Source organism: Sarcophilus harrisii, chromosome 5, assembly GCF_902635505.1.
Source record: "Sarcophilus harrisii chromosome 5, mSarHar1.11, whole genome shotgun sequence".
Classification (NCBI taxonomy): Eukaryota; Metazoa; Chordata; class Mammalia; order Dasyuromorphia; family Dasyuridae; genus Sarcophilus; species Sarcophilus harrisii.
Window position 1 is genome coordinate 59,235,753 of NC_045430.1, and position 25,640 is coordinate 59,261,392.

Consider the following 25,640-nt stretch of genomic DNA (forward strand, 5'->3'; position numbering starts at 1 on the left):
TCTTTCCTCCTTCCTTCCCTTGGGTCTCCTCTCTTGGGCCTGATTTTCCTGGCAGTGCAGAAGTTGGGGGAGAAGAGGAGGTATATACAGCCTGTGGTGTTCTCTGGCTTGACAATCTGTGCCATACAAAACACCTAGGACCAGCATCCTTAAGATATCCTAGAATTCTGGTCCATCCCTACCCACACTCAAATGAATTTTCCCCAGATGATGGAATCCTCATTATGGCTTTGATAATAAGGATGGAAGCTGTTTCTTCTTTCCCTCTGAGATTCCAAAATGTTTTTGCTGAGCACTTGTCATAAACCACCAAGAAGAAGCCAGAATCCTATAGGAGATGTGTCTGCTGGAAGAGAGGGCAGGAGTGTAGCCCGCTTACCTGTGGAAAATCCCATTTTCTTGTGGCACTTGGTAAATTCAATATTAAAATAGGTGACCAGAGCATGGATGTAGTCGTTGCGCTGAATCTGGAGGCAGAATGCAGATGTGAATGAGAGCTCTTCAGTCTTCACAGTGTAAATGTCTACCTCCTGCAGTGGAAAAAGAAAGAGAGAGCACAGGATACTTACCCCCTTTCCCCAGAGGGCTGTCTGAGTCACTGGGTAGACTCCATGTATACTCCCTGGAGTACTGCAGCTCCAGGGCTAAGAGAGTGATGCAAACTTATGGTGGCTAAGGTCTGAAGAGAAAAGAAGGATGTTAAAAATGACATATTAAATGCGGTAAACCAGAAGATGTATTCTAAATCTGAGAAAAAAATTGCATCTGGGGTTATCTGCTTTATTATTATTATTATTGTAACCAAGTCCTAATCAAAAAATTCATCCCAATGTAGAGACTGGGAACTGTGGGTTCCCAGTGCCATCTCAGCATAGCAAATCTCTGGCAAAGCTTGTCACTCTGAAAAGGTCTCCCTTTACCCTGGTAAGACTATACTCTGGTAAAGGAAGAGAGCTTTTGGCCCAGGAGGCAGGAGAACTGAGATGAGTTCAAACAGGTGACACTCCTCATCTGAAAATATGAGCGTATTGAATTGCCTAAATTCAAATCCAGACTCAAGCACTTACTAGTTGTGTAATCTTGGCTAGGTCACTTAACTTTTCTGCCTCAATTTCTTTATCTGTAAAAATGGGGATAATACAGTTATTCCTTCAACATTGTGGGTGCAAGGGGCATGGCACCCCCACAATCTGGAAAAAAACATGTAAAAATTTTTGGCTCTCCCTTCATATCAGAGAAGAAACCTGAATTTTTTTTCTTTTCTTTTAAGGAGTATTTACAGAAATTGTTGAAAAATTTAGGTTAAGTATTTGGTCATATTAGGTTAAGTATTTGGTCATAGGATCTATGTTGTCTGTTGACCTTCATATGTCATCTGTGGTTCCACAAAATTTCCCCAAATTTCCATTTAATTTCTTATGTCAGTCCTCAATATATCAAAACCACAATTTTGTAGGAAAAGTAATGATGTAGAAGGGATAACTGTAAGTATCCTGTAGAAGGAACTGTGAGAGTACCTATTTCTTGGGGAACCTGCTAAGTGATGCAAGGAAAAAGGGCTGCTTATGGAGTCAGAAGACCTGCATTCAAAATTGACTTCAAATAATTACTAGTTGAATGACCCTGAGCAAATTAATTAAACTCTGTTTCAGTTTCCTCATCTGTAAAAATAGGTTAATAATATAATGTGCCTCCCAGAATTATCATAGCGATAAAATAAGATTTTTAAAGCACTTTCCAAACCTTAAAACACAATAGAAATGATAGCTATTGCTGTTCTAATAAGGATCAATTGAAATACTTGTAAGTGCTTTGCAAACCTTAAAGTATAATAGTTATATAAATGCTAATTATTATTGTTGTTGCTATTTTAAGTATAAAACAAAATATTTGTAAAATACTTTGCAAATCTTAAATTGTGATAGTTACATAAATGCTTATTATTATTAATATTGTAAATATAAAATGAGATATTTGTAAAGATATTTGCAAACCTTTAAGTGTTACAATTATATAAATGGTTTGCAAAGCTTAGTGCACTATATAAATGCAAGCTATTATTATTAGATCTCTATATAGAAGAGAATACTAGATTTGTAGACCTGAGAACTGAATTCAAATTCTGTTCTATCATTTATTAGTTGTGTGACCCTGGATAAGTGCTTTTTCTCTCTAGGTTTCAGGTCCCCATCTGTAAAATGTGTGTGACAATACTAGTCATAACAGCCTTCCCTGATACCTCACCATTGTGCAGAGTTTGCAAAGAAATATCAGCAAAGTGGCTGGTTCTACCAAGCTTTAGTCTCAAGCCTGTTAATGGGTGATTTGTCGATCATTATTATTTCCCCCCTTAAAACATTCCCAACTCTTAGCTTCCTTATTGCCATGGAGAGCTACACCATCATCTCAGTCCCTCAGGCTTACAACCTAGGAGTCAACCTGGATTCCTTACCATTTCTCCTCCTCTTCCCCATTGCCAAGCTGTTGCCAAAGCCTATCAAGTTCACATTTGTATTTCACATCCCCTTTCTTTTCTCTCTCACTGTCATCACTCTAGTGCAGCCCTCATCACCTCACATCTTGATAACTGCAATATCCTGCTGAAGGGTCTGCCTGCCTCAAGTATCTCCCCACTCCAGTCCAACTTCCATTCAGAAATTAAAATGATTTTCCTAGAGGGCAGGACCAGCCATATCACCTTCTACTCTGTAAACACCTGTTGACTCCAGGAGCAAATACAAAATGTTTTATTTGGCATTCAAAGACCTTTAGAACCTATCCCCCTTTTATTTTTTCAGTCTTCTTAAACCTAACTCCTCAACAAATACTCTGTCCAGCCATGCTAAATTTCCTGCCTTCCTTAAGTTCCAAATCAAATGCTACCTTCCACAGGAAATGTTCCTTCTGTAGTTCCAATTCTGGTATGTATTTGCTTGGTATATATTTGTTTGCAATTTTTGCCTTAAATTGCAAGCTCCTTGAGGACAGGAAATATCTTTTCTATCTTCTTTGTATCTCTAGTGCTTAATATAGTGCCTGGCACATAGTAGACAATAAATATCTATTTTTTGATTGTAGCAAAAGTATTTCTGTAAATTTTTAACCTATTTCTCTGAGAACTTGTATTAATCATCTTTCTACTTTTGGACAAGGAAATATTAAATTTTTATGTATGTCTCAGGGTAATGAATTCCGTATTTCATTAATATTGTACAGTTTTCAACTGGATATCCTCTAGATGCATTATTATCCATTTCACCATGCCACAAAAAATGAATAGGTGTTCATTCCTCTGTTATTGACATTGGGTTTGACACCAAGATACCAACCAATATCTTAACATTTACAACTTCAATTTTCTTCTTAACAGTCTTTGCTGGGAAGATCAGGATATTTGTAAGTATTGCATTGATCCATTGGTTCAATTTTGCTTCCAGTCAGTCATAGTGACATATACTTGTAATTCCTACAAGTAGGGAACTACACACCTGTAATTCTTGCTCCTGGGGATATGTATCTGTAATTCCTGCTGTGGAGAGAGGTTGGTAGATCATTTGAGATTAGGAATTCTGACCTGCAGTAGGATGAATGCCAGCCTGATGTTCAAACTAAGTCTGGCACAATACAGTGAGACCCTGGAAGAGGGGGGCCACCAGACTACCTGAGGAGTGAATTGATTCAGATGAGGAAAACAGCAGGGAAAAGCTTCCATGCTAATCAGTATTAGAATTGAGTTCACCGGTGGTAGCTGCTCTTCCAGCCTGAGAGAGAGAGGGAAATTCAGTCTCAAAAACCAAAATAACTTTTCTTAACTTCCATATTCAAGTTCAAAAGCTTCAGGTTTTATTCTTCCTTGGAGGATATTTGGACTTCTACAGTTTTCAAATCAAAATAACATTTAGGGGCAGCTAGTTAGTGCAATGGATAGAGCACCAGCATTTGAAGTCAGGAGGACCTGTGTTCAAATGTGATCTCAGACACTTAACACTTCCTGGCTGTGTGACCCGGGGCAAGTCACTTAACCCCAATTGCCTCAGCAAAAATAAATAAATAAATGTCATTTCATTATAATTAGAGGTTTCCATGAGAGAAGTAGTTACTTTTTTAATGGTGCCATATAATATGATTAATATGATGTTTTGGTATTTGTAACTTAAAGGGTTAGGTCTCCCAGGAGGTTCAACAATAAATATGATAAATGAGAGTTTCCAGTGGCCTAAAGAGTAGAGGAACAGGTGAGGTCATAGCCATGGTAGAACTGGAAGTATGATTAGAATTTATCTTGTATGAAATAATAATTTTTAAAAATCAATGTTTTCTGTTAAGAAAGATAAATAAGACCAGGCTTGTATCAGAAAGGAAGCCAATAAAGTACTCTATTAATAATTAATGACTGTAAAGTGTTTGAGCCAATAATGAAGGATCTTAAATAGGTTTGCTTTATACTTTTTCAGAAGTGCTAGAGTTCAGTTGGCAGCTAGGTAGCACTGCAGATATAATGAATGCTGGGTCTAGAATCTGGAAGATTCACCTTCCTGAGTTCAAATCTGGCCTCAGACACTTATTGGCTGTGTGATCCTGGGCAAATTGCTTCACCCAGCTTTCTTATTTGTAAAATGAGCTGGCAAAGGAAATGGTAAAGCACTCCAGTGTCTTTGCCTACATTACCTTAAATGGGATCACAATGTGTTGGACACAACTGAACAGCAAGAGCTTTAATTATTTACCTTGACACCTTTGGGAATATTCTATTGTCCATGATACCAGGTGTCTTAAAACTATAGTAGCTCAAAACTTCACTGAGACTTTTTAAATCTCCTATATTAATGAGAGGCAAGTTTTCTGTTTTATACTTGATCCAAATTATGTTTTCATTATATTAAGACTTACATGGATGAAGAAAAAATTTTCCATATTTTCCTTCTTTGGAGGTGGTGAGAAAGGTTTTCATTTTCTTCTAATTTCTTTACTTCTGAAGTCTCTTTGGCATACCGAAATTCCCTTATCAATGCAGATTGGCACTTTCTTTGTAATTTATAGTCTTGGAGATTTATCTCAACCACTACCAAGTTAAGTGACTTGCCAAGGGTCATACAGTCAGACTATTAGATCTTCCTGGCTCTAATGTCAGCTCTCAAGCCACTAAGCCACACTGTTTCTCCAACCTCTATAGTATATATTTTGATTGATGATGAATTGTTTATGTTCTTTGTGCCACTTTGTCTCCTTATATCACTCTTACTTTTTGGCTTTCACTTTTAATTTTGATTAAGGGTATCAAGAATTGTGATATACTTTTGTTTTCTATATCTTATGCCATGCTTCTTTTTCATTATTTTTAACTGGCAATATAGTATTCAAATTTACTATTGTGTATGATGGCTAAATATTGATGCAAAGTTCTGTAAAGGGCAGGAACTCTATATGACTGATTTAATCCTACAACAAGGAGTTCTGATGTTTTTATACTAGTCTCCTATCTTTTTCTAAATTTAATTTAAATTTTTATCACTGATTGAGGATGTCATTAACACAAAGAAATGTGAAGTTTTTTCTGGAAGAGGTTAGATTTATTTCTAACTTTGTTGTAATATAAAATAGGCATAGTCCTGTGCATAGTCCATAGAGCATAATCTGGAGTCAGAGAAATTTGAGTTCAAATATGGCCTTAGATCTACACTAGCTGACCCTGATCAGGTCATTTAACTCCATTTGCCTCAATTTCCTTAACTGAAAAACAGAAATATTAATAATAAATGCCTCACAGAGTTTTGTGAGAGTCACATAAGATAATTTTTGTAAAGTGTTTAGTTCAATGCCCAGAATTTAATAAATTGTGGTTTTCTTCCTTCCATTCTTCCTATTCAGCACTTATCTTTTTATAGAAGTTCTTGAAATTCATCTGTTGCATTTAAGATGCATTATTCCCCATAAAATCATGCTCAGCTTTTCAAGATATATTATTCTTGGTTAGAAACCTATCCCATTTGCCTAACACTGTATTCCAAGATCTCCTCTCATCATTCTTGGAAGCTGACAGATTTTGTGTGATCTTAATCCTTAGTATTTAAACTGCTTCTTTCATGGTATTTGTAGTAATTTCTTTTTTATCCAAGATACTCTGAATTTTGATCTATAATATTGCTGGGACTTTTTCTTTTTTGAGACGAAGGATTAAGAAGGTTAAAAAGTCACCAAGATACATGAAAAGGCTGTTGAAACTAGATCTGAGTTAAAATTATGGCTCCACTCTTGATCAGTTGTGAATTCTGGAGCAAATTATTGCCTTGTTAGGGCCTCAGTCTTTTCATCTGTAAAATATTGGGACCAAACCACATAATCTTCCATGTTCCATCTAGTTTTAATATTCTAAAAGTCTATGATACAATAACTACTCATTTCAAAATTAAGAGTCTAATCCTTTCCCTGACAAATCCCATCTTCTCTCATATTTGAGCAGCTTTCCCTATCTTTATACAGAAGGATATGCAGAATGGCCTGGAAGGGCTATGGATATTTCTAGAACTTGCTCTTAGCCAGCCTATCATATCTCTGTCATCTGCCAAGTATCTGGAACAGGGTCACTATTACGAATGAGTTGTTGGACAAGAGTTGAAAGTGAATGAACAATTATGACAATATATACTGATTCAACCATTCTGTAGAGGAATTTAGAACTATGCCAAAGGGCTAAAACACATGAATAGCCTTTGACCAAGCAATACTAGTACTAGGACTATATCTCAAAGAGATTTAAGAAATAAGGAATAGAACCCATATGTCCAAAAATATTTATAGCATCTTTTTTAGAGGCAAAGGATTGGGAATTAAAGATGTGTCTATTGGGAGATGGCTGAATAAATTGCTGTATATTTATGAGGAATACTACAGTGCTATAAGAAATGACAAGCAGAATGCTTTCAGAAAAATCTGAAAAGACTTACGTGAACTGATGGCAAAGTGAAATGAGCAGAACCAGGAGAACATTATAGACAGTAAAAGTAATCAATTGTGAGTAACTTAGCTGTTCTCTATAATACAATGATTCAGGATAGTTTTAAAGGACTTATGCTCTCCATCTCCAGGGAAAGAACTGATGCAAACTGGGAAAGAACTGAATCCAAATTAAAGCATTTTTTTCTTTATTATCTTGGGGGTCTTTTGCCTTTTTTTTCTTCATAACACGACTAAACATGGAAACATGTTTTGCATGACTGCACATGTATAACCTATATCAAATGGCTTACATTTTCAATGGGAGAAGGAAAAAAGAGGGAGGGAGAGAATTTGAAACAAAATAAAAAAAACACAAATGTCAAAAATTGTTTCTATATGCAATTAGGGGGAAATAAAATGTTAATTTTTTAAAGATTCAGTAGGGTGTCAGGGGACAAGCTTAAGTTAGAGAGAGAAAAATCTGAGGAATCCTTCAGCTGATAAAGAATGACAAGAAGCAAGGATACTTTGACTTTCAGGATACCAATATTGAGCATCATCTCATTTGAAACCCTAGATCAGAAAGTCACAGAGAGCAGTCCTGATTCACTCTGTGGTGACTCATTAAAAATGAACTCAAACAGAGAAAAAATAAAAACTTTTAAAGCAATGGGGAAAAAAAGAATGGGATTTTCAGCTCCAAATGGGAAATGAAGAACTAATAGATATAACAATTTCAGTAGGAAGTAGATGAAAATCAATCTTGCATGAGGAACAAATGTAATTGAAAGACTTCACAATGTACCATTCTCTTTAAGTGAAAGATGCTCACCAGCTATTTGCCAGTTCTACTCAAAATAGGACAGAAATTTTAAAAGGCCTTATATGCAGCAGGGGAGATTTAAGTTAGGCATAAGAAAGACCTTCCAACTTGTCAAACATGTTAAATATTAGGAACTGGCAACTGAAGTTCTGTGGACTTTCTATTCCTGGTATTCATTAAGAATAAGCTAGGCAATACTCCCAAAAAGATAAAGAGAAAGAAGAAAAACTACTATGTGTATAAAAAACATTTAAAGAAAAGACTTTTTTGTAGTGGCAAAGAATTGAAACCTGAGGGAGTGTGCATCAGCTGAGGAGTGGCTGAGCAAATTATAGCATTTCAATATAAGAAAAAACTCTTATACTATGGAAAATGATAAAGAGGGTAATTTCAAAGAAATCTGGGGAAGACTTGATTTTGAGTGAAGTAAGCAAAGCCAGTAGAAGAATTTACACTGTAAACAATAAAAATAATGTTGTAAAAACAAACAAGATTTAAGAACTCTGATCAACTATTATTCCAAAGGAATAATCACCTCTATAGAGACGTGATGGATCCAAAATGCTGAATGTTTGTTTTACTCAACTATGCAATTTTGTAAAGCTCCTAATTAGCCAGGTTACATATAGTAGGCACTATATTAATACTTATTCCCTTCTCCTTCCTTTTCTCTTTCTCATCTTCAGTACAGTCCCCTGGATAAATTCTTCTAAGTCCAGAGGTTCATAGATTTAGAATTGGAAGAAGCCATAGAAGTCATATAGCACAACTTCTTCATTTTCCATATGAAGGAACAGGTTCAGAATATTGTGGCAGTGAGGTTGAGCAGAGAGATGGCACTGTGGACAGAGTACTTGACAAGAAGTCAGGAAGATGAGTTCAAATCTAACCTCAGATACTAGCTTTGAGAAATTCACTTAATCTCTTTTTGTCTCAGCTATACAGTGATGATAATAATAGCATCTATCTCCCAAGGATGTTGTTAGGGTAAAATGAGATGATACTGGTAAAGTACTATATAAATGCTAGTTATTATTATGGCTTGCCTGAGAAAGAAAGGTGAAATTCAAATTCAGTTCTCCTCTCTCATCCATTCTCTTGGCCACAGTCATACTCATTATCACTTCTCCCTTGTCCAAACCATGGTCTCTGCCTCTGCTTGCTCCCTAATCTAATTCATTTTAGCTTACAGAGGAATTTTCCTTTCTAATGGACAGCTCTGCCTAAAATTCATCCATGGCTCCTTTTATCCTGCTGAATAAGTCATCTAGCTCACCTGCCCTGAAAGCCCTCTATACCCTGTTACTTCCATATACTTCCAGTCTCCTCTTCTACTGATTCCAATCCATAATAACTATTCTATTCTAGATGGACTATACAAGAACACTGAATATTAGTTATACTATTTAATACCTGTGTGAAAGTCTTTGGGCCTCAATGTAATCAGCTGGAAATGATAAAGTTGGATAAGATCCTTTAGGATTTTTAGTTAATTCTATGCCTTATATATTTCTATTTCCATATCTTTGCTAATGGTTTTTGTTCCCAATGGAATATCCCAGCCTCACTTTGTCTTCCTATTTCCATATGTTCCTTAGAAGTATTAGTATTATAATATAGAGAGTTTTCCATTCGATGCAATGCAAGGAACTCCAGACTTAGATCCAATAATGATCAATCCTTTCTCCAGTCATGTCTCATTTGGGATTTTCTTAGCAAAGATACTGAAATGGTTTGTCTTTTTTCCCCCCTTTTCAGCTCATTTTACAGATAAGGAAACTGAGGTAAGCAGAGTTAAGTGATCTTCCCCGTCTGAAGTCATATTTGAACTCATCTTCCTAACTCCGGATCCAAGGAATATGGATTCTTACTTGGTTCTGTTTCCTGCTACTATCTGTATAAGCTGAACCACAAGTCATTTCCTCTCCCTGACCTCCTTTTCCTAATTTGTAAGATGAAAGTGTTGAAATAGACAACTGTTAAGGCTTTTTTGGCTTTAAATCCCGTTGCCCTTCTTGGAACCGGGAGATCTGAGGCAGTGCCAAATTCCGTTAGCCTCTAGGTCTCCTCCTGGGAGGAATAGGAACTTCTTTAGCCTCTCAGAGAATTTAGAGCCTTTGCTGAAGGCACCCCGAGGTGATTTAGCTGCTCCATCAGCATAAATTAATCAGAGTGGCCTTGGCCTTTCTTGGCCTCCACTAAGTAATGCTACAAATGGATGTGTCCCAGCATGTCTGGTCAAAACACAGGCTTAATTATAATAAAGGTTAATGCACCCAAAACATTAATAGCATGAAAATAGCAATTAAGGGTGTGAATGAGGGCAAATATTTCCCCAGCCCAGCAGCAAGACAAAAAACTACTTAGCACATTATTGACAGCTGAAGAGTAGCTCACTGGTGGTTTCAAACCTCCAAACAAATCAGCTGATCCCTATTCTGTCTTCTTGTAGTAAATCAATAGAGGAAAATAATCTCTGGATAGGGAGGGATAAGAAAAGGAAAGAGGAAAAGGACTTAATCATTCTCTTCAAATCTTATAACTTGATAGTTTGGGAGAAGGTTTTAAAAGCTCTGTAAGTTTTTTTGATTCCAGTTGGTTAGAATATCCTTGATCATGCCCGTGTGAGTTCACCCACCTCAGTGTAACAAAGTGAGGAGATTTTTCTAGTGCCTGCTTCAAATGATGGAAATGCAGCTCTGAGAAGCACAACCCACTGGATTTGGAGATGAAAGGCCTGGGTTCAAATTCTGGCTGTGTTATTTACTTAGTGTTACCTTGGGAAAAGTCCCTTCACCAATTTGGGCTTCAGTTTCCTCATCTTTAAAATCAGGGAAGAGGAAGAAGATGGATCAGATGACTTGAAAGGTCCCTACCTAATCTAAATCCTTGATCCTTTAAGTATATGATCTGAATTGTCTTGGAGGCAGCATGCCAAATTGGAGAAATTAATTGGATTTACAAATAAAAGATCCATATTTGAAACCTGATTCTACTACTTAATACCTGTGTAATGTTATAAAAGTCTGTGCCTTAATTTCCTCAATTTATAAAATAAGGAAGTTGAATTAAATAATCTCTCAGAACCCTATCAGCCATAAAATTCTATGATAGTGCCTGGGATAATTCTTTAGGTGATCTGGAAGATCACCTAAGAATTAATGCTGACCTTTCATCTTTAAGATGCTAATGTCTCTTATTGCTGAACCACCAGAGATATTGATAGATTCTTGGTGTCTTTTTATTTCTTTGTTGAGTGACAAAAACTCTATTTGTTTTAAGTCATTCTTTAAAAAATTTAATTATAAGTTACATTTTTATTCATTGGTTTATATTTATTTAATTTTGTTTTTATATAGATAATAGAATCATAGACCTTGAGCTAGAATGGATCTTCTCTCCCCTTACAAATGAAGACCCAGATAGGAAATGGCAAAGCCAAGATCATAACCTGTCTCTTCTGATACCAGCTTAGTATTCTTTGCACCGACTTCATTGTTTGCCTGTTTAAATGGAGGAGCCTCATCACAATCTGGAGAACAGTCAGGTTTCTCCAAGACTGTGTGCCAATGGAATTTGAGCCCTAGAAGGTTCTAGCAGGCTTTGAATACAGTCCCAGGGATGAATTAGGGTCTGTTATCCAAGGACCAGTCTTACTATAACTGCAGAGGTCTACCACCAGAGGACTGACTATCAAGCAGTGCCTTCTGATAGCCTCATGACCTGCATCCATGAAGCAAGGGCAGGCTTTAGGTCTGCACACTTGATGAGAACTTCTAAGTTGGGAAGTTCCATATTACTAAGGCTAATGTGATTTAGTAAAAGGGCACAATACTTGGATAAAAAATTCTGCATTTAGGTCCCAGTTCTATCACTTACTATCTTTTAGATAATTCACTCATCTGCTCTAAAGCCTAAATGCCTCACTTGTAAAATTGTGATAATGATATTTGTACTACTTACCTCACAGAGTTGTATAGCTCAATTGTGATAATGTGTGTGAAGTGCTATATAAATGGGAATCACTGCCAATCTAAATGATTTGCATTATGGGAGGATTTGTTTGTTTAGGGTTTTTTTTTTTTCTGAAACCTTCTTTGAAAAAAAGTTTCCTCTCCCTTAAGCAAACTTGTGATTTCCTTGTTGTAGAGAATTTCCAGTGAGAAAGATTCTTCATTCCTCTACCAGTTTAGACCTGCAATTAATGATCTTAAATTGGGAGTGGGGGGACATTATAGTCTCCCTTGGCAGTCCAGTGAAGCCTGAAGACTAAGAATAATCATTTTAAACAATTAAATCCAGAAGATTACAAAAGAATTGAAATAGTTACCACTATACTAAGAAAAATTCACACAGACCCTCCCCTTCCAATTGTCTCCACGGCACTAGGGTCTATTAAGAGCCTCTGTTTTAGAGAATTATCTGGGCCACTGAGAAATTAAGTAATAGATAAAGGGTCATAAAAGCTGGTGAGTCATTGATGATACCTGAGCCCAAAGCCTTCTTTATGCTCAGTCCAGCTGGTTCTCCACAGTATCATTATCCCGTTCACACAGGGTTCAGTCCAAAGAAAATAAAAATTCTCACTAATCTGAGAAATATACAGCATCTGAATAATGCATTTGTAAGACATTGCCCACTTATCCTTAAGGCCAAAGGAGGCCCTATTACTTAAAAAAAAAAAAAAATCTCAAGTACCTCTAAAAAGTCTTCAAATTATGCTGCTTGTTCTTTTATTCTATATTTTAAGAAAGAAGTGGAACATTTGCAAGAGACTAGGATGAAAAACTATAGGATTGGTTTAAGAAGGATACTGACCAGCTCTCTTCTCTACCTTAAGAGAGGCTTGAAACAGAGAAAATAGACCTTATCTATACCAAGAATTATTTAGCATGGATATGAAAAATTTCATAAAATGTTTATTTCCTATTAAAATTCTAGAATTAAGGGCAGCTGATTGGTGCAGCGGATAGAGCATCAGCCCTGAAGTCAGGAGCACCTGAGTTCAAATGTGGTCTCAGACATTTAACACTTCCTCTCTGTGTGACCCTGGGCAAGTCACTTAACCCCAATTGCCTCACCAAAAAAAAAAAAAAATTCTACAGTTAGAATGAATTCTAGAATTTATTAAATTATAATTTAATTAATTGAATAAATAGTTTGTAAGCACTTAAAATGGAAATGATCATTCTAGGGGTTTATCCAGAATAAATGGATATATGTTATATTAAAAGATTTAATAGAGGTAATTGGGGTTAAGTGATTTGCCCAGGGTCACACAACTAGGAAGTGTTAATTGTCTGAGATCAGATTTGAACTCGGATCCTCCTGGCTTCAGGGCTGGTGCTCTTTAATAGTCTCTCTGACTTTGAGATTTTATGAGGGCTATGAAGGATTTCTGTGACTGGAGACTTTTAATAACAGAAGTAACTCTTCTTATTCCTCCCTACCTGGGCTAGAATAAGAGTTAAGAACATTACAAAAGTATTGATTCTAATTCAGCTTTTCCCTCTTTTTCCTTTTTTCCTGTTTAGAGAATATTTGAGCTCTTTCCCCTCCAAGCAGCAGAAATATTCTCTTTACTTGATGTGATATCTATCCCAATTATAATCCATGTGGACTTGATAGATAATCTCAAAGACAAGTATAACTCTCCAGAATGTAGACAGCAGTGTGGTACAGGGGGCAAAACCATTGTTCTGGGAGTAAAGAATTTTAGTGGTGGATTCCAGCTTCATTATATAGGATCTTAGAGAGACCTTGGTAAACTTAACTTGCTTCCTACCATTAAACCCACTTATAGAATCTGAGACTGTCAATGTTGGTAGAATCCTCAAAAATAACATAGATATGTTGTGTTCACTCTCTCTGTTGTTATTTGCTTGCATTTGTTTTCTTTCTCAGTTTTTCTTTTCCTTCCTTCTTGATCTGATTTTTCTTGTGCAACAAGATAACTGTATAAATATGTATACATATATTGGATCTAACATGTATTTCAACATATCTAACATGTATTGATAACATGTATTGGATTATCTGCCAGCTAGAGAAGGGGATGGGGAGAAGGAGGGGAAAATATGAAATAAAAGGTTATGCAAGGGTCAATGTTGGAAAAATTACCCATGCATATGCTTTGTAAATAAAAAGCTTTAATAATAAAAAAATTTTTAAAGTTGATTTGTCAAATTTTTTGTATATCTATACCTCAGAAATCAAGAAACACAACAAATTAGGGCTTGGTTTATTGTATTGTTGATTGTCTAGACTTTTAAAAGTAAGGGGGAAAATGTAAATCATTTTAGATTACACTTAAAAGGGTATTGTGGATACTTTTTCCCCCTAGAGTGAAGGTTATTGAATATTTACTAACTGCCTCTAGGAATGAGGAGCTTACTACCGCTTTCCCTCTCTCTCTGAGAAACCCATTGCACTTTTGGATTCTTTAAATTACTGGGATATTCTTTAATATATCAAGCTGACATCTGTCTCTTCAACTTCCTCTAATTGTTCATAACTATACAATAGACTTATGAGACCATATAGAACAGGTAGAATCCCTCCTCCACATGACATTCTTTCCTTCCTTTGTCTCTCTCTAAGATCCCCCAGAGTCCTTTCCTTCCTTTGTCCCTCTCCAAGTTCCCTCAGAGTCCTACCCACACCATTATGGAGTATGATTCCCAACAGGCTGGCAAAAACAACTCTATTCATTTCTTCTTTGATAGAAATATTTCCAGACTCATCAGTCATTAATAGCAAGGAAACATGTTGCTAGAGCAGCTGGAACCCATAGGACCCAAAGCATGGCATACCCCTCTGCTGTTCCTGAGAGGCTGAGCACATAAAGTCAAGTTATGTCAACATAAAATAAGTACTGGTCCATTGTTTGAAGCCTTAGGCTTCCAATGTTCGATTTGGAATCAGAAGGACAAAGATTAAATCCAATCTCTGCTTCTATGTGACACTAGGCAAATCAATTCAGCTCTCTAGGACTTGGTTCTCTGAGCTGTAAAATGAAAGGAATGGGCCAGGTCATCTCTAAATTTTCTTTTAACTCAAGGTCTTTTAATTCCAAAGGGCCAAGAATGATCCGCTATAATTTAGAGAGTTGAGGTTAAATTGAGGATCTATGAATGTCATTTGGACAACTGGGATCTGAATGTGTTTCTTTTCTTTTTCTATCCAGATGTCCTATTCAAAGTCTCAGCTCTCAGAATCATATTCCTTTCCAAGACACCATAGCTGGATCCCTAAGACTCTAGCTTAATCAGAATATTTATGAGTTACCAGACCTTTATTAAACAGGCATTGGTCACCACTTGCTTTGGGTCGACAATGTCCACCAGGGGTTCTCTCATGGCGACGTCCCGGATACAGGTCATGTCAAAGCCATACACGTTCTCCCACCCTGTTGGATCAGAAAGAAGCATCAGAGATCAGGTACACTGATAACAAGATTGGAAGCTTCGTTTACTTTTCTTGACTAGCCAGAAGTGTAAGCAGAATATATGTTGCTACTACAGATGATCCAGAGAGGGTATGGAATTTCTTAATTCAGTCAGCAGTCAATAAGCATTTATTAAGCAGCTACTATGCTCCAAGTATTGTGCTAAACCTTGGGAATAGAAAGAAAAGCAAAAAGAGCTCCTGTTCACCAACTAATAGGGGACAAACCATGCTAACAACTACGTATAACAAAATATATGCAGGGTAAATTGATGAAAATTTCACATGAGAGGAATTAAGATTAAGAAGGACTGATAAAAACCTGATAAAAACTGGGATTTTAGCTGAGACTTGAAGGAAGACAGGGAAGACAGGAGGAGGAAAGAAAGCATTCAGAACAGAGTCAGTAAATATGCTCAGTTAGGAGATAGAATACCATGTTTAAGGAACAGCAAGGAGACCAGTGTCATTTGAGCCTGGGAATCACAGAGGGCAGTAAGATATAAGAAGTCAGGAAAGATGAGAAAGGATCAAGGATCAAAGGGGTTGAAAAGCAAAATAGCACTTCAACCCATATCTTGTACTTTAGCTGGGTATAGTTTTCTCAATTTTCTTTATGTATACCCTGAGAACAGAGATTCCATGGTGTGGTGGGAAAAGAGTTGGAATCAGATCAACTGGGTTCTAGTGCAGGCTCCAATATAAATCACTTTCCTCAATCACAAAATAGGGATAATTATAGCAACTCTGTGGGATTGTTGTAAAGAAGATCCCTTAAAAGTCTTGAAGTGCTATAAAAATAAGTGTAAGAAAAGTCACTTTATTTGAAGGAGCCTCAATTCCTTTATGTGAAAAATGGGAATAATGATACTGGATCTCACAAAATTGTGAGTATGAAATAAGTAAATGAACAAATTGATTAATGCATATTTAAAAAGCACTGGAAGTCATTATTCTGACCTCCAAACCTTTGCTTATGCTGTTGCCCTTGCCCAATACTTCCTGCCCCATTTTTTTTTTAATCCCATGCATACTTCAGAGATTACATACTCCATGGAGCTTTCTCAACTTCTGTGGACAAGGAATTTTTTTTTTATTCAACTCAACAAAATATATAAAGTATCTGTTTTGTACAAAACACTGTGTTACATCTTTTATTGATACAAAGACAAATAGTCCTTGCCCTCTGGAAGCCTACATTCCATTGAGAGAAGCAAGATAAAATATACATTGTAGAGGAATTTGTACAACACCTAAATAAAGGCAGTGTAATTTGAGGACAACAGCTGGGAGAGACAAAAACAGGTACTGGAAAAGGCTTCATGTAGTAGGTGGCATTTGAGTCGAACCTTAAACTTGAATTGAATCTTAAATTGAGGTAAAAGATTCTGAGAAATAGATTTCAAGTCTGAAAGACAGGCTGTACTAAGAAAAACAAGATGAAATGTCAAAGAACAGCTATTAGGTTGACTGCAGGAAAGTAATAATATGAAATAAATCTGGAAAGAAGTTAGAACTAAGTTGGGGGTGGGGTGGAGGCTTTGAATGCTGGGCAAAAGATTTGGATTTTTAGTCTAAAAGAAACTGAAAAGTTTTGAGCGGGGGAGCAATTTGGTCTGATCTGTACCTTAGGAAGATTATTCTGGAAATTGGGTGCAGATACATTTGGATGAATCAGAAAGAAAGAAGAAAACTACATAGGTAAAAGGCTAATCAATACTATGATCAAATTAGCAAGCATTTATTGTGGGGTATTTTGCAAAACAATTGGTACTGTTACACAGTTAGGAAGTATTTGTTGTCTGAGACCACATTTGAACTCAGGTTCTCTTAAACCAGGGCCCATTCTCTCTCTACTGCACCATTTTAGCTGCCCTGTAAGCATTTATTGAACATTCACTGTGAGGGGCACTATTCTAGGCTCCTGAGTCAAAAACAAAAGTCAAATAATCCCTGAATTCAAAGAATTTACATTTCTAAAGGGCAAGACAGTGTGCATATATCTAAGTATATAAAAACATGTTTAAAGCAGATACAAGTTAACTTATAAAAGGAAGCTGATATACAGCAACCAGGAGAAGCTTCATTTAAAAAAAAAAAAAAAAAAAAAAGTCATTTAGTTGAATTTTGATTATTAAGATTCCAAAAAATAGAGATGTAGAGGTAGAGCAGCACTCCAAGCATAAGGGATAGCCAGTACCAAGGTCCAGAGTTGGGAATGACTTAAGTCAAGGAGTAACATGGGAGACTAATAGTCTAGGAAAGACATGATGAGGATTTAAATAAGGATGTCAGTACAAGGTGGCTTGATGGTAAAGTGGATAGAGTGCTGGGCCTGGAGTCAGAAAGACTTATTTTTCTGAGTTCAAATCTTGCCTCAGACACTTACTGGCTGTGTGATCCTAATCACCCTGTTTGCCTCAGTTTCCTCTTCTGTAAAAGGAGTTGGAGAAAGAAATGGCAGAATATTCTACTATTGCTAAGAAACCCCCAAATGGGTGATGAAGAATCAAATGACAGAGTAATGAGTACAGAGGAAATGTATACTAGTGATGTTGTAAGATAAAGCAACTAATTAGATTTGGGGGGTAGATGAAAGTAAGAAATCAAGAATAACACTAGGGTTGCACACCTGGATAACTCAAATAGTAGTGGTGTCTTTGACAATAATAGGACATTTTTGAAGAAGGGTGGGTTTGAGGGGAAACTAATGTTTTGGACAGGTAAATTTGAGATATCTATATCTATATCTTTATCTATATATCCAAGAACCATCTGTGTAGAGGCTAATGAGCTCACCAAGTATGAGAATTAGGGAAAGGAGGAGCCCAAGGCAGAGTCTTAGCAAATGGTTGCTATTCATGATCATGACATGGGTGATGATCCAGCAAAAGATACAAGACAGAGCGGTCAGACAGGAGGAGAAATAAGAGAGCAGTACTGCAAAAATCCAGAGAGGAGAGTACTCAGAAGACTAGGGTGAGGAAGGTGGAGGGACAGAAGGGCTCATTAATTAAGGAAGTGTTAAGGGTTTGCCTTGCTTCGGTGAGGACCTGCTTGAGTTTAGATTATATAAATTTCTAATGGACCCAGTCAGAATAGTTTCCTACCCCCCTTTAGCTTTATACAGCAGCATGAGAATAGCAGCAGAGAAGACAGATGGTGAAAGCAATCAAGACACTGAGTTTGGTAAGATGTGAACAAGGTTAATCTAAAGATGCCAGGGGAGTCCAGAGCAGAAGATAAAGTCAAGTGCTTTGGTTCACTAAGATGAAGAATAGGTTTAGGGAGAAGTGGAATGGTATTCTGATTAGAAAAAGGAATTTCAGAGTTCTTGCTTGGTCATGAACACAAATGGGTGATGGCAGGATCAAGGTGGGACCAACCCTCTGCGTAGTTAGGGCAAGCTGGAGGAAGAAGTCATGAATATTGGGTGGAATGAGGAACTAAAAGATTGGAGTATTTCAGGGAACATCAATATGTACAGTAAATTCTCCTAATGTCAGAGCAGGAGTTGGGGTAGAGAGGAGTAATGTGAACCAGTCATCAAAGAGAGAGAGAGAGAGAGAATGTGTTGGGGGGGGGGTCAATAAATAATAGCCTCTGGGATTTGGATGGGGAGATGTATTTAGATTGCATAAACCTCAAACGAGGAGAGATTGATGAATGATAGGAGTTGATGAACAATCTGAAAATAGCAATGGGAAAATGAGATCACTAAAAGAAAGTATATAAAGGGGAAGAAGGATTTAAGACAGAGTCCTTAGTGGTACCCATGTGAAAGATATAGGGGGAGAGAAGAAGATCCAATAAGAGATAATGAGAAATAGTCATATGTAAAAAGGGAATCTGGAAAGAAAGATGTCACAGATGCCAAAGGAGAATGCAAACAGAATGAGGGATTGATTGACAATATCAAAAGCTGTACAGAGGTAAAATAGGATGAAGACAGAAAAATCAAATTTAGAAGGTACAAAATCAATGGTAAGCTTAAGAGAGCAGTTTCATATGATTGGTAGGTCCAGAAGCCAGATTGCAAGAGATTGGGAAGTGAGTGGTGGGAAGTGAAAAAGTGAAAGCAGCAAGTTTAGATGCTTATTTTTTTTTTTTTTTGAGTTTGGCAATGAAAGGAAGAAACAATATCATGTGACAGTTTGAAGGAATGATAGGCTCAAGTGAAGGTTATTTTAAGGGCGAAGGAGTCCTAAAATATTTTCAGGCAGCAGATGACAAAGGATAAAAAACTGTCAGATAAGGAGAAATTGAAGGGGTGTTTGTGTGTGTGAGGGAGACTAACAGAGAAACAGAGACAGAAAGAGGCAGTGAGACAAAGACAGAGAGACAGACAGAGAGAGATGAAATGATTAAAGGGGAAAGATCCCAAATAAGATAAGAAGTTATGGGATCAAAGGTATAAGAAGATAAGAAGGAAAAATTTTCTGTCTGAGACTAGAACAAAGCAAAGAGTAATGGACATCAATCTAGAGTTTTCAGGTGGAGATAAGGAAAGAAAAGCAATAGCTTACATTAAAGTAGTAGGCAAAGAAATAGGCAAAGTCTTCCTGAGGGGAAAGGACATAGTGTAGGGAAATTGAGAGAAGAAGTGAAGGTCTGGAAAAGCAATGGAAAGAAATATAATAGAAAGGATTGCCTTGCAGTAGTGACAGTCCAACTTAGCTTAGATAAATAAATTTATAGTGGACCTTTTTATCATGGTTATGTGAATTCCTTTCCAAGCATATTCAGGTGTCGTGGTAAGGCTGAGTTTTGACAAAGTTTGAGTGGAAACTGAATCCAAGGAATTCAAGGGTAGTTGAACTGATCAGCAATGGGGTCAAGGCAATGAAAAGAAGGTAGGGTATAAGGAAGGGATGGGATGGAATTGGGAGAAGAAAACAAGTGGAACAACCAGAATAAAATATCAAGTCAAGGGTTTAATCTTAGCTAAAAAGTCTTACCTTCTTCCAGAAACCTTTCCCAATCTCACAAAATGCTAGTCCCATCCCTTTATTGATTATCTCCAGTTTAATCTGTATATATCTTGTTTGTAACATTTGGCACACTATTTCCCCCTTTAGGCTGTGAACCTTTGCCTTTCTTTGCATTCCTAGTACGTAACAGTGCTGGCAAATATAACTTACTAACTGAATACGACAGAAGAAGAGATGGAAGATAATAAGGGCATTATATAAGGATGTGAAAAGGCTCTATTTTGTGAGAAGATGATATTCTAAAGTATGATGAGCTTACAGATCGCCAAAGTGAAGTGCAATAGAGGTCATGAGATCTATGAACTCTTTGACCAATGAACTAAGTAGATCATGAACTAAGAAGTCACAGTTTTCAATGGAACATTACTATTTATTAAGTGATTATTAATATATCGAATCCCTAAGTCACACTCTTTTCCATATTCTCCAGCAAAAATTGCTCCTAGAATGATTCATCACCTCCATGTACACTAGTTTTCAATCTCTCTGTATCTATTAGTTTTTTCCCTTTTGCTTATAAACATATCTACATCCACCCCATCCTTTAAAAAAATTTCTTTTTAGATCCTAACAGTCACTCTGGTTCTTGTTCTATATCTCTTTTCCAATTCTCAGTTAAACCCCTAGAAAAAGATGTTAATTCATAATGTCTCCATTTCCTTTCTTCTCGATGTTATCTACTCTGCACTCTGGCTGCAAATCTTGTTACTATCACTTGTAATTTTCAAATTTAATGTTTATTGGCTTTTATCAACATATATATATATATATATTATATATATATATATATATATATATATATATATATATATATATATATATATTCATGTTGTCTCCTCTCCCTAGATCGGAAATCCTTCTGAGTATCCCCAAGATTTTCAAGAGGTATATAAGTATTGGATTACTTGCTGTCTAGGGAAAGGATTTGGGAGAAGAGAGGGAAAAAAATTGGAACACAAGTTTGCAATGATGAATGTTGAAAACTATCTTTTGCATATATTTTAAAAATAAAAAGTTATTATTTTAAGAAGAGGTATATGGGACTAAAACTATTTTAATAATAATACTAAGGTGTTTATATTTCTAATACAATAAACAGATAGCTGTAATCCACATAAAAAAAGTTCTTTGAGGTCCTCAAAAATTTTAAGAGTATAAAGAAGTCAAAAATTTTGAGAACTACTTACACTAAATTATATATTATCTCAAGGATAAAAATTGTTTTACATTTTTTTCTTTCATTGACTAGCCCAATGTTTGGCATATTTATGGTTGTTCAATCATGTTTTAGTCTTTGTGACCCCAACTGGAGTTTTTAGGCAAAAGTACTAAAGTGGTTTTCCATTTCCATTTCCAGCCCATTTTACAAATGAAGAAACCAAACCAAACAGGGTTAAGTGAATTGCCCAGGGTCACTCGGCTAATATCTGAGGATCAATTTGAACTCAGGTCTTATTGACTCTAGACTGGGATTTTTCTATTCACTGTGTCACATAGCTGCCCATCTGACACATAGAAAGTGCTTAATACGTGATTCTTGATTGATTGGCTATTTATTGAAGTCACCAAATATTAATGGGAAAATGCGGGTAGAGAAGTAGAGTAGATGATGGAATCTGAATTGGGAGACATGTACAGAGAGTGAAGCTGAAAGGGGAGAGGTTTTTGGAGTTAACAATGGCAAATGAAAGTCTGAAAGTGTCACTGAGAAATTAGGGTTATATATTTAGTGGAAGAAGGAGCTTAGATACCATCTAATCCATTTCCTTCATTTTATAGATCAAATCACATAGACAGTGAGTGGCAGAGTCTGCATTTAAGCCCACATTGTATGACTCCAAAGTCATCATCCTATATTAAAACAAAATGAAATGAAAAAAAAAAAAAGATACATCATTAAATTTCTATTTTTAACTGATTTTCAATAGTCAGATGCATCAATATGCTAAAATATATTCATGAAATCCATACTTTTTTCCCTTGTGATAAAAGTATGTCTACTCTATTTTCTGTCCTAGAATGTTAGAAGGCACAAGGGGAAAAAATCCCCTTAGCTAAAGTGGGAGGCCATTGTCTTCCAGAGGAAAACAAGGAAGAAATTAGCTTAGGGTAAAGTTGAATTTATTAACAAATGAATAAGAATTTCAGAAAGCATAAGCCAGAATTTGGTAATGACAGGTGAAGATAGGACTGAGTTGAAGGGGGATGAAAAAGTAGGGATGCTATCAGTAGAATGAAGTTTTCACCTTGACAGATGATGACTTTGAATTTTATAGATTAGAAAATATAAGGACTTCTTAGATCCAAGACAGAGGAAGTATCAATTAATTGGAGGCTCCACTCCCCAGGGTTAGTATCCAGGGGGATGGAACCATCAGATTTGTCCTTTCTTCAAATATTGGAGAGATAAAGATAGAACTAGGAAGAAAGTTAAGTCAGTCATCTGTCTTGGTAAATCAATTCTTGGGATCCCCAGGGACATGACTGAATTCAAATTTGATAGTGTTTCTTTGCTTCATGCTAAGATCGATAAGGGATGGCTCACACATATAAGATATTCCAAATTTGGAGCATGCACTTGATTTCTGATCCATCTTAGTTCATAAATCTATAACTATAGGATAGGGCAATCAGGGCTTTGTCCTGGAACAATTATATCTAGAGAAAATAGGAAAGTTCCTTCCCCTACCTTTTACTTTAAAACTTACTTCTTCATTCTGACTTTAATATCTTGGAATTAGCTTTTGACCATCCCATTGTTTCCTTCTTCATATTACTGAAATACTCTCCGAAATCACCAATGACCAGCAGTTCCAATGACAATTTTGAACTTTCGATTTTCCTTGACATCTCTGTGATTCCCACACTGTGGGCCAATCCTTCCTTCCCTTCTTCTGCATAATTCCTCATCCCTAGGATTTCATAAAACTTATCTGTTCTAGATTTCTTTCTACTTATTAGTCAAAAGGATTAATTTTTTTTGTAGGCTCATGAACCATTTCCCATTCCCTTTCTTTGAATGTTTCCTTTGGTTATATCATATGTCCTCTATTCTCTTCCCTCTCTATTTTCTTTCTTAGAGATTTCATCAGATCCTATACTCTCTATGCATAAGACTCCCAAATTTACATATCCAGACTACATTTTTCTCTGGAGCTCTAATCCTAAATCTCCATCTTCCAGCTTGATATCACCACATGGATAATTTGAACTGAATGTTCCTAGAACAGAATTCACTATCAAACTCATACTTCCTCCCAATTTTCCTATTTCTGTCAATATAACCAACATTGTTCTAGTTACCAGATTTGCAACTTCAGAATCATTCTCAACTCTCCATACAACCCTGTCCAATTATTTGACATCTTTTTTGTTTATTTTTATTTTGAGGATTCTGTCTTCCTATCTCACTCAAGCTAGAAGTACAGGGGCTACTAATGGGCTGATCCCATTTAGAACTTTAACATGTTCCCTTTTTCACTGAATCAGTTTGTTCCTTCCCAGATAACATGGTGGCAATCCTCACAAAAGTTGTTGTTTGTCCTTTGTTCTTGAAGAAGACCATGATATCAGGGAGGTGGTACCATGATATACAAGTGAATCAGATTTAAGTGAGGAAGGGCTGTACAACGTCATTGCCTCACTTTTTTTTTCCAGAGCCATCTGGGTCCAGGGGCAAGATCTAGATTGAGACAGTTCAAGATGGCTCTGGATGAAATGGGAGCCCTTGGTCTTTTTAAACTAAGGTCTGTAACAGGTCTTAGTTTGACTGAAACCACACCCATTCAGTGATTAAGGATAGGTAGCAATTGAGGCAAAGAATCTCCTTTTTTCATTTAGTCCAGAAAAATCTAGATAAATAGATGAATGAATGTATGTATAAATGGGAAGACCTTCAGGGTTTCTGGCCAAAGCAGAAATTACTGCTATTTACATTTAATCTGAGCCAATCAGGATCCAAACAAGGACTAAATGGAGCTTGACCTAGGACATATTGGTGGTCCAATCAATCAAATTGGTACCTCCCACTAGACACTCCTTCTGACTTCAGGCATTTTTACTGGTGGCCCCCATGCCTAGAACACTCTCCTTCATCTCTACCCCTTGGCTCCCATGGCTTTTTTTTTTAATTAAATAAAAATAAATTTGAAAAAATCCTTTCCTGATCCCCCTTCATGCTAGGCTCTTCCCTCTATTGATCCAATCCAGTGTAATCAATCAATACTTATTAAGCACTTAAGGAAGACAATATAAAAAAGAGGGAGGAAAAGGGAGTCGGTGAGAAAGACTTGGTACTATGGGTAGCCAATCCATCTTGCCCATACCACAAACATCATGCTCTGTGGATCTGAAAGCAGGCAGGGCAATAGATGCAGAGTGGAGTGGGTGATTATATTTATATTCAATCTATTTTGTTTCTAGATAGTTGTTTACATGCTGTTTCACCCATTAGACTGTGAGAATTCCTTTTGCCTTATGCCCAGTGCTTAGCACAAAGCCTGGTTCATAGTAGGCACTTAATAAATGCTTATTAGCTTATTGGTTGATTATCTTATGACCTAAGTTTCTATTTCTTTATCTTTCAAATGAGGACATTGGATTACATGATCTATAAAGTACCTTTTTGTTGTTCTTGGTAAGTCATTTTTCAGTTATGTTTGATAATCTATTACCCCATTCAGAGTTTTCCTGGTATAGATAATGGAGTGGTTTGCCATTTCCTTCTCCAGCTCATTTACAGATGAGGAAACTAAGGCAAACAGCATTAATGACTTGCCCAAGATCACACAGCTAGTAAGTGTCCAAGGATGGATTTGAACTATTAAAAATGAGTCTTTCTGACTCCAGGCTCAGAACTCTATCTACTGAGCCACCTAGATACCCCTTATAGACCTAAATAATTTTCACTTATGTAAAACCAAAGACAAATTTGTCTAGTTTTAAAGTCCTTTACTAGCTGTTTGCACTCTATTTTCCCAATCTTATCACATACCTTTCATTCAAACCAAACTCTCCATGCCTTTGCACAGGATATTCTCCATTCTTGGAATCCAACCCCTACTTACTCTTATCTCTTGGAATCTGCAGTTTCCTTCAATACTCAGCTTTTATCACTTCCTTATATGTGACTTGTCCTCTGATCCCCACCAAAATTAAGTTTTATATATTTTAATGCATTTATTTTTGCATATTCTAGAGTGAGTGAGTGAGTGTGTGTGCGTGCGTGTGTGTGTGTGTGTGTGTGTGTGTTGTTTCTCCTGATAGAATTAAGTTCCTTGAGGGACTGATTAATTTTTTTTTGGTCATACTGCCTCCCATATGGAAGTCACTGATTATACTTAGCATGTAGCATAGAACATAGCACATAGTAGATTTAGTAAATGCTCATTGATTGATTAATTGACCTGAAGATAGTTTACAATTTAAAACACACTTTCACATTT

The 25,640-nt window shown here is 36.4% G+C and overlaps 1 protein-coding gene across 6 annotated transcripts in view; it reads right to left on the reverse strand.

Moving 5' to 3' along the window:
* The window catches only part of PRMT8 (protein arginine methyltransferase 8), a 164,612-nt gene that overhangs the window by 21,723 nt on the left and 117,249 nt on the right, over window positions 1-25,640 (reverse strand). For all 6 annotated transcript variants that reach the window (XM_003771306.4, XM_031939222.1, XM_031939220.1 and 3 more), the window contains 2 exons: window positions 15,052-15,167; window positions 380-530 (listed from right to left, as the gene is read on the reverse strand). In XM_003771306.4, the coding sequence (XP_003771354.1) occupies window positions 380-530; window positions 15,052-15,167 (267 nt within the window). The remainder of the gene's footprint in view (window positions 1-379; window positions 531-15,051; window positions 15,168-25,640) is intronic.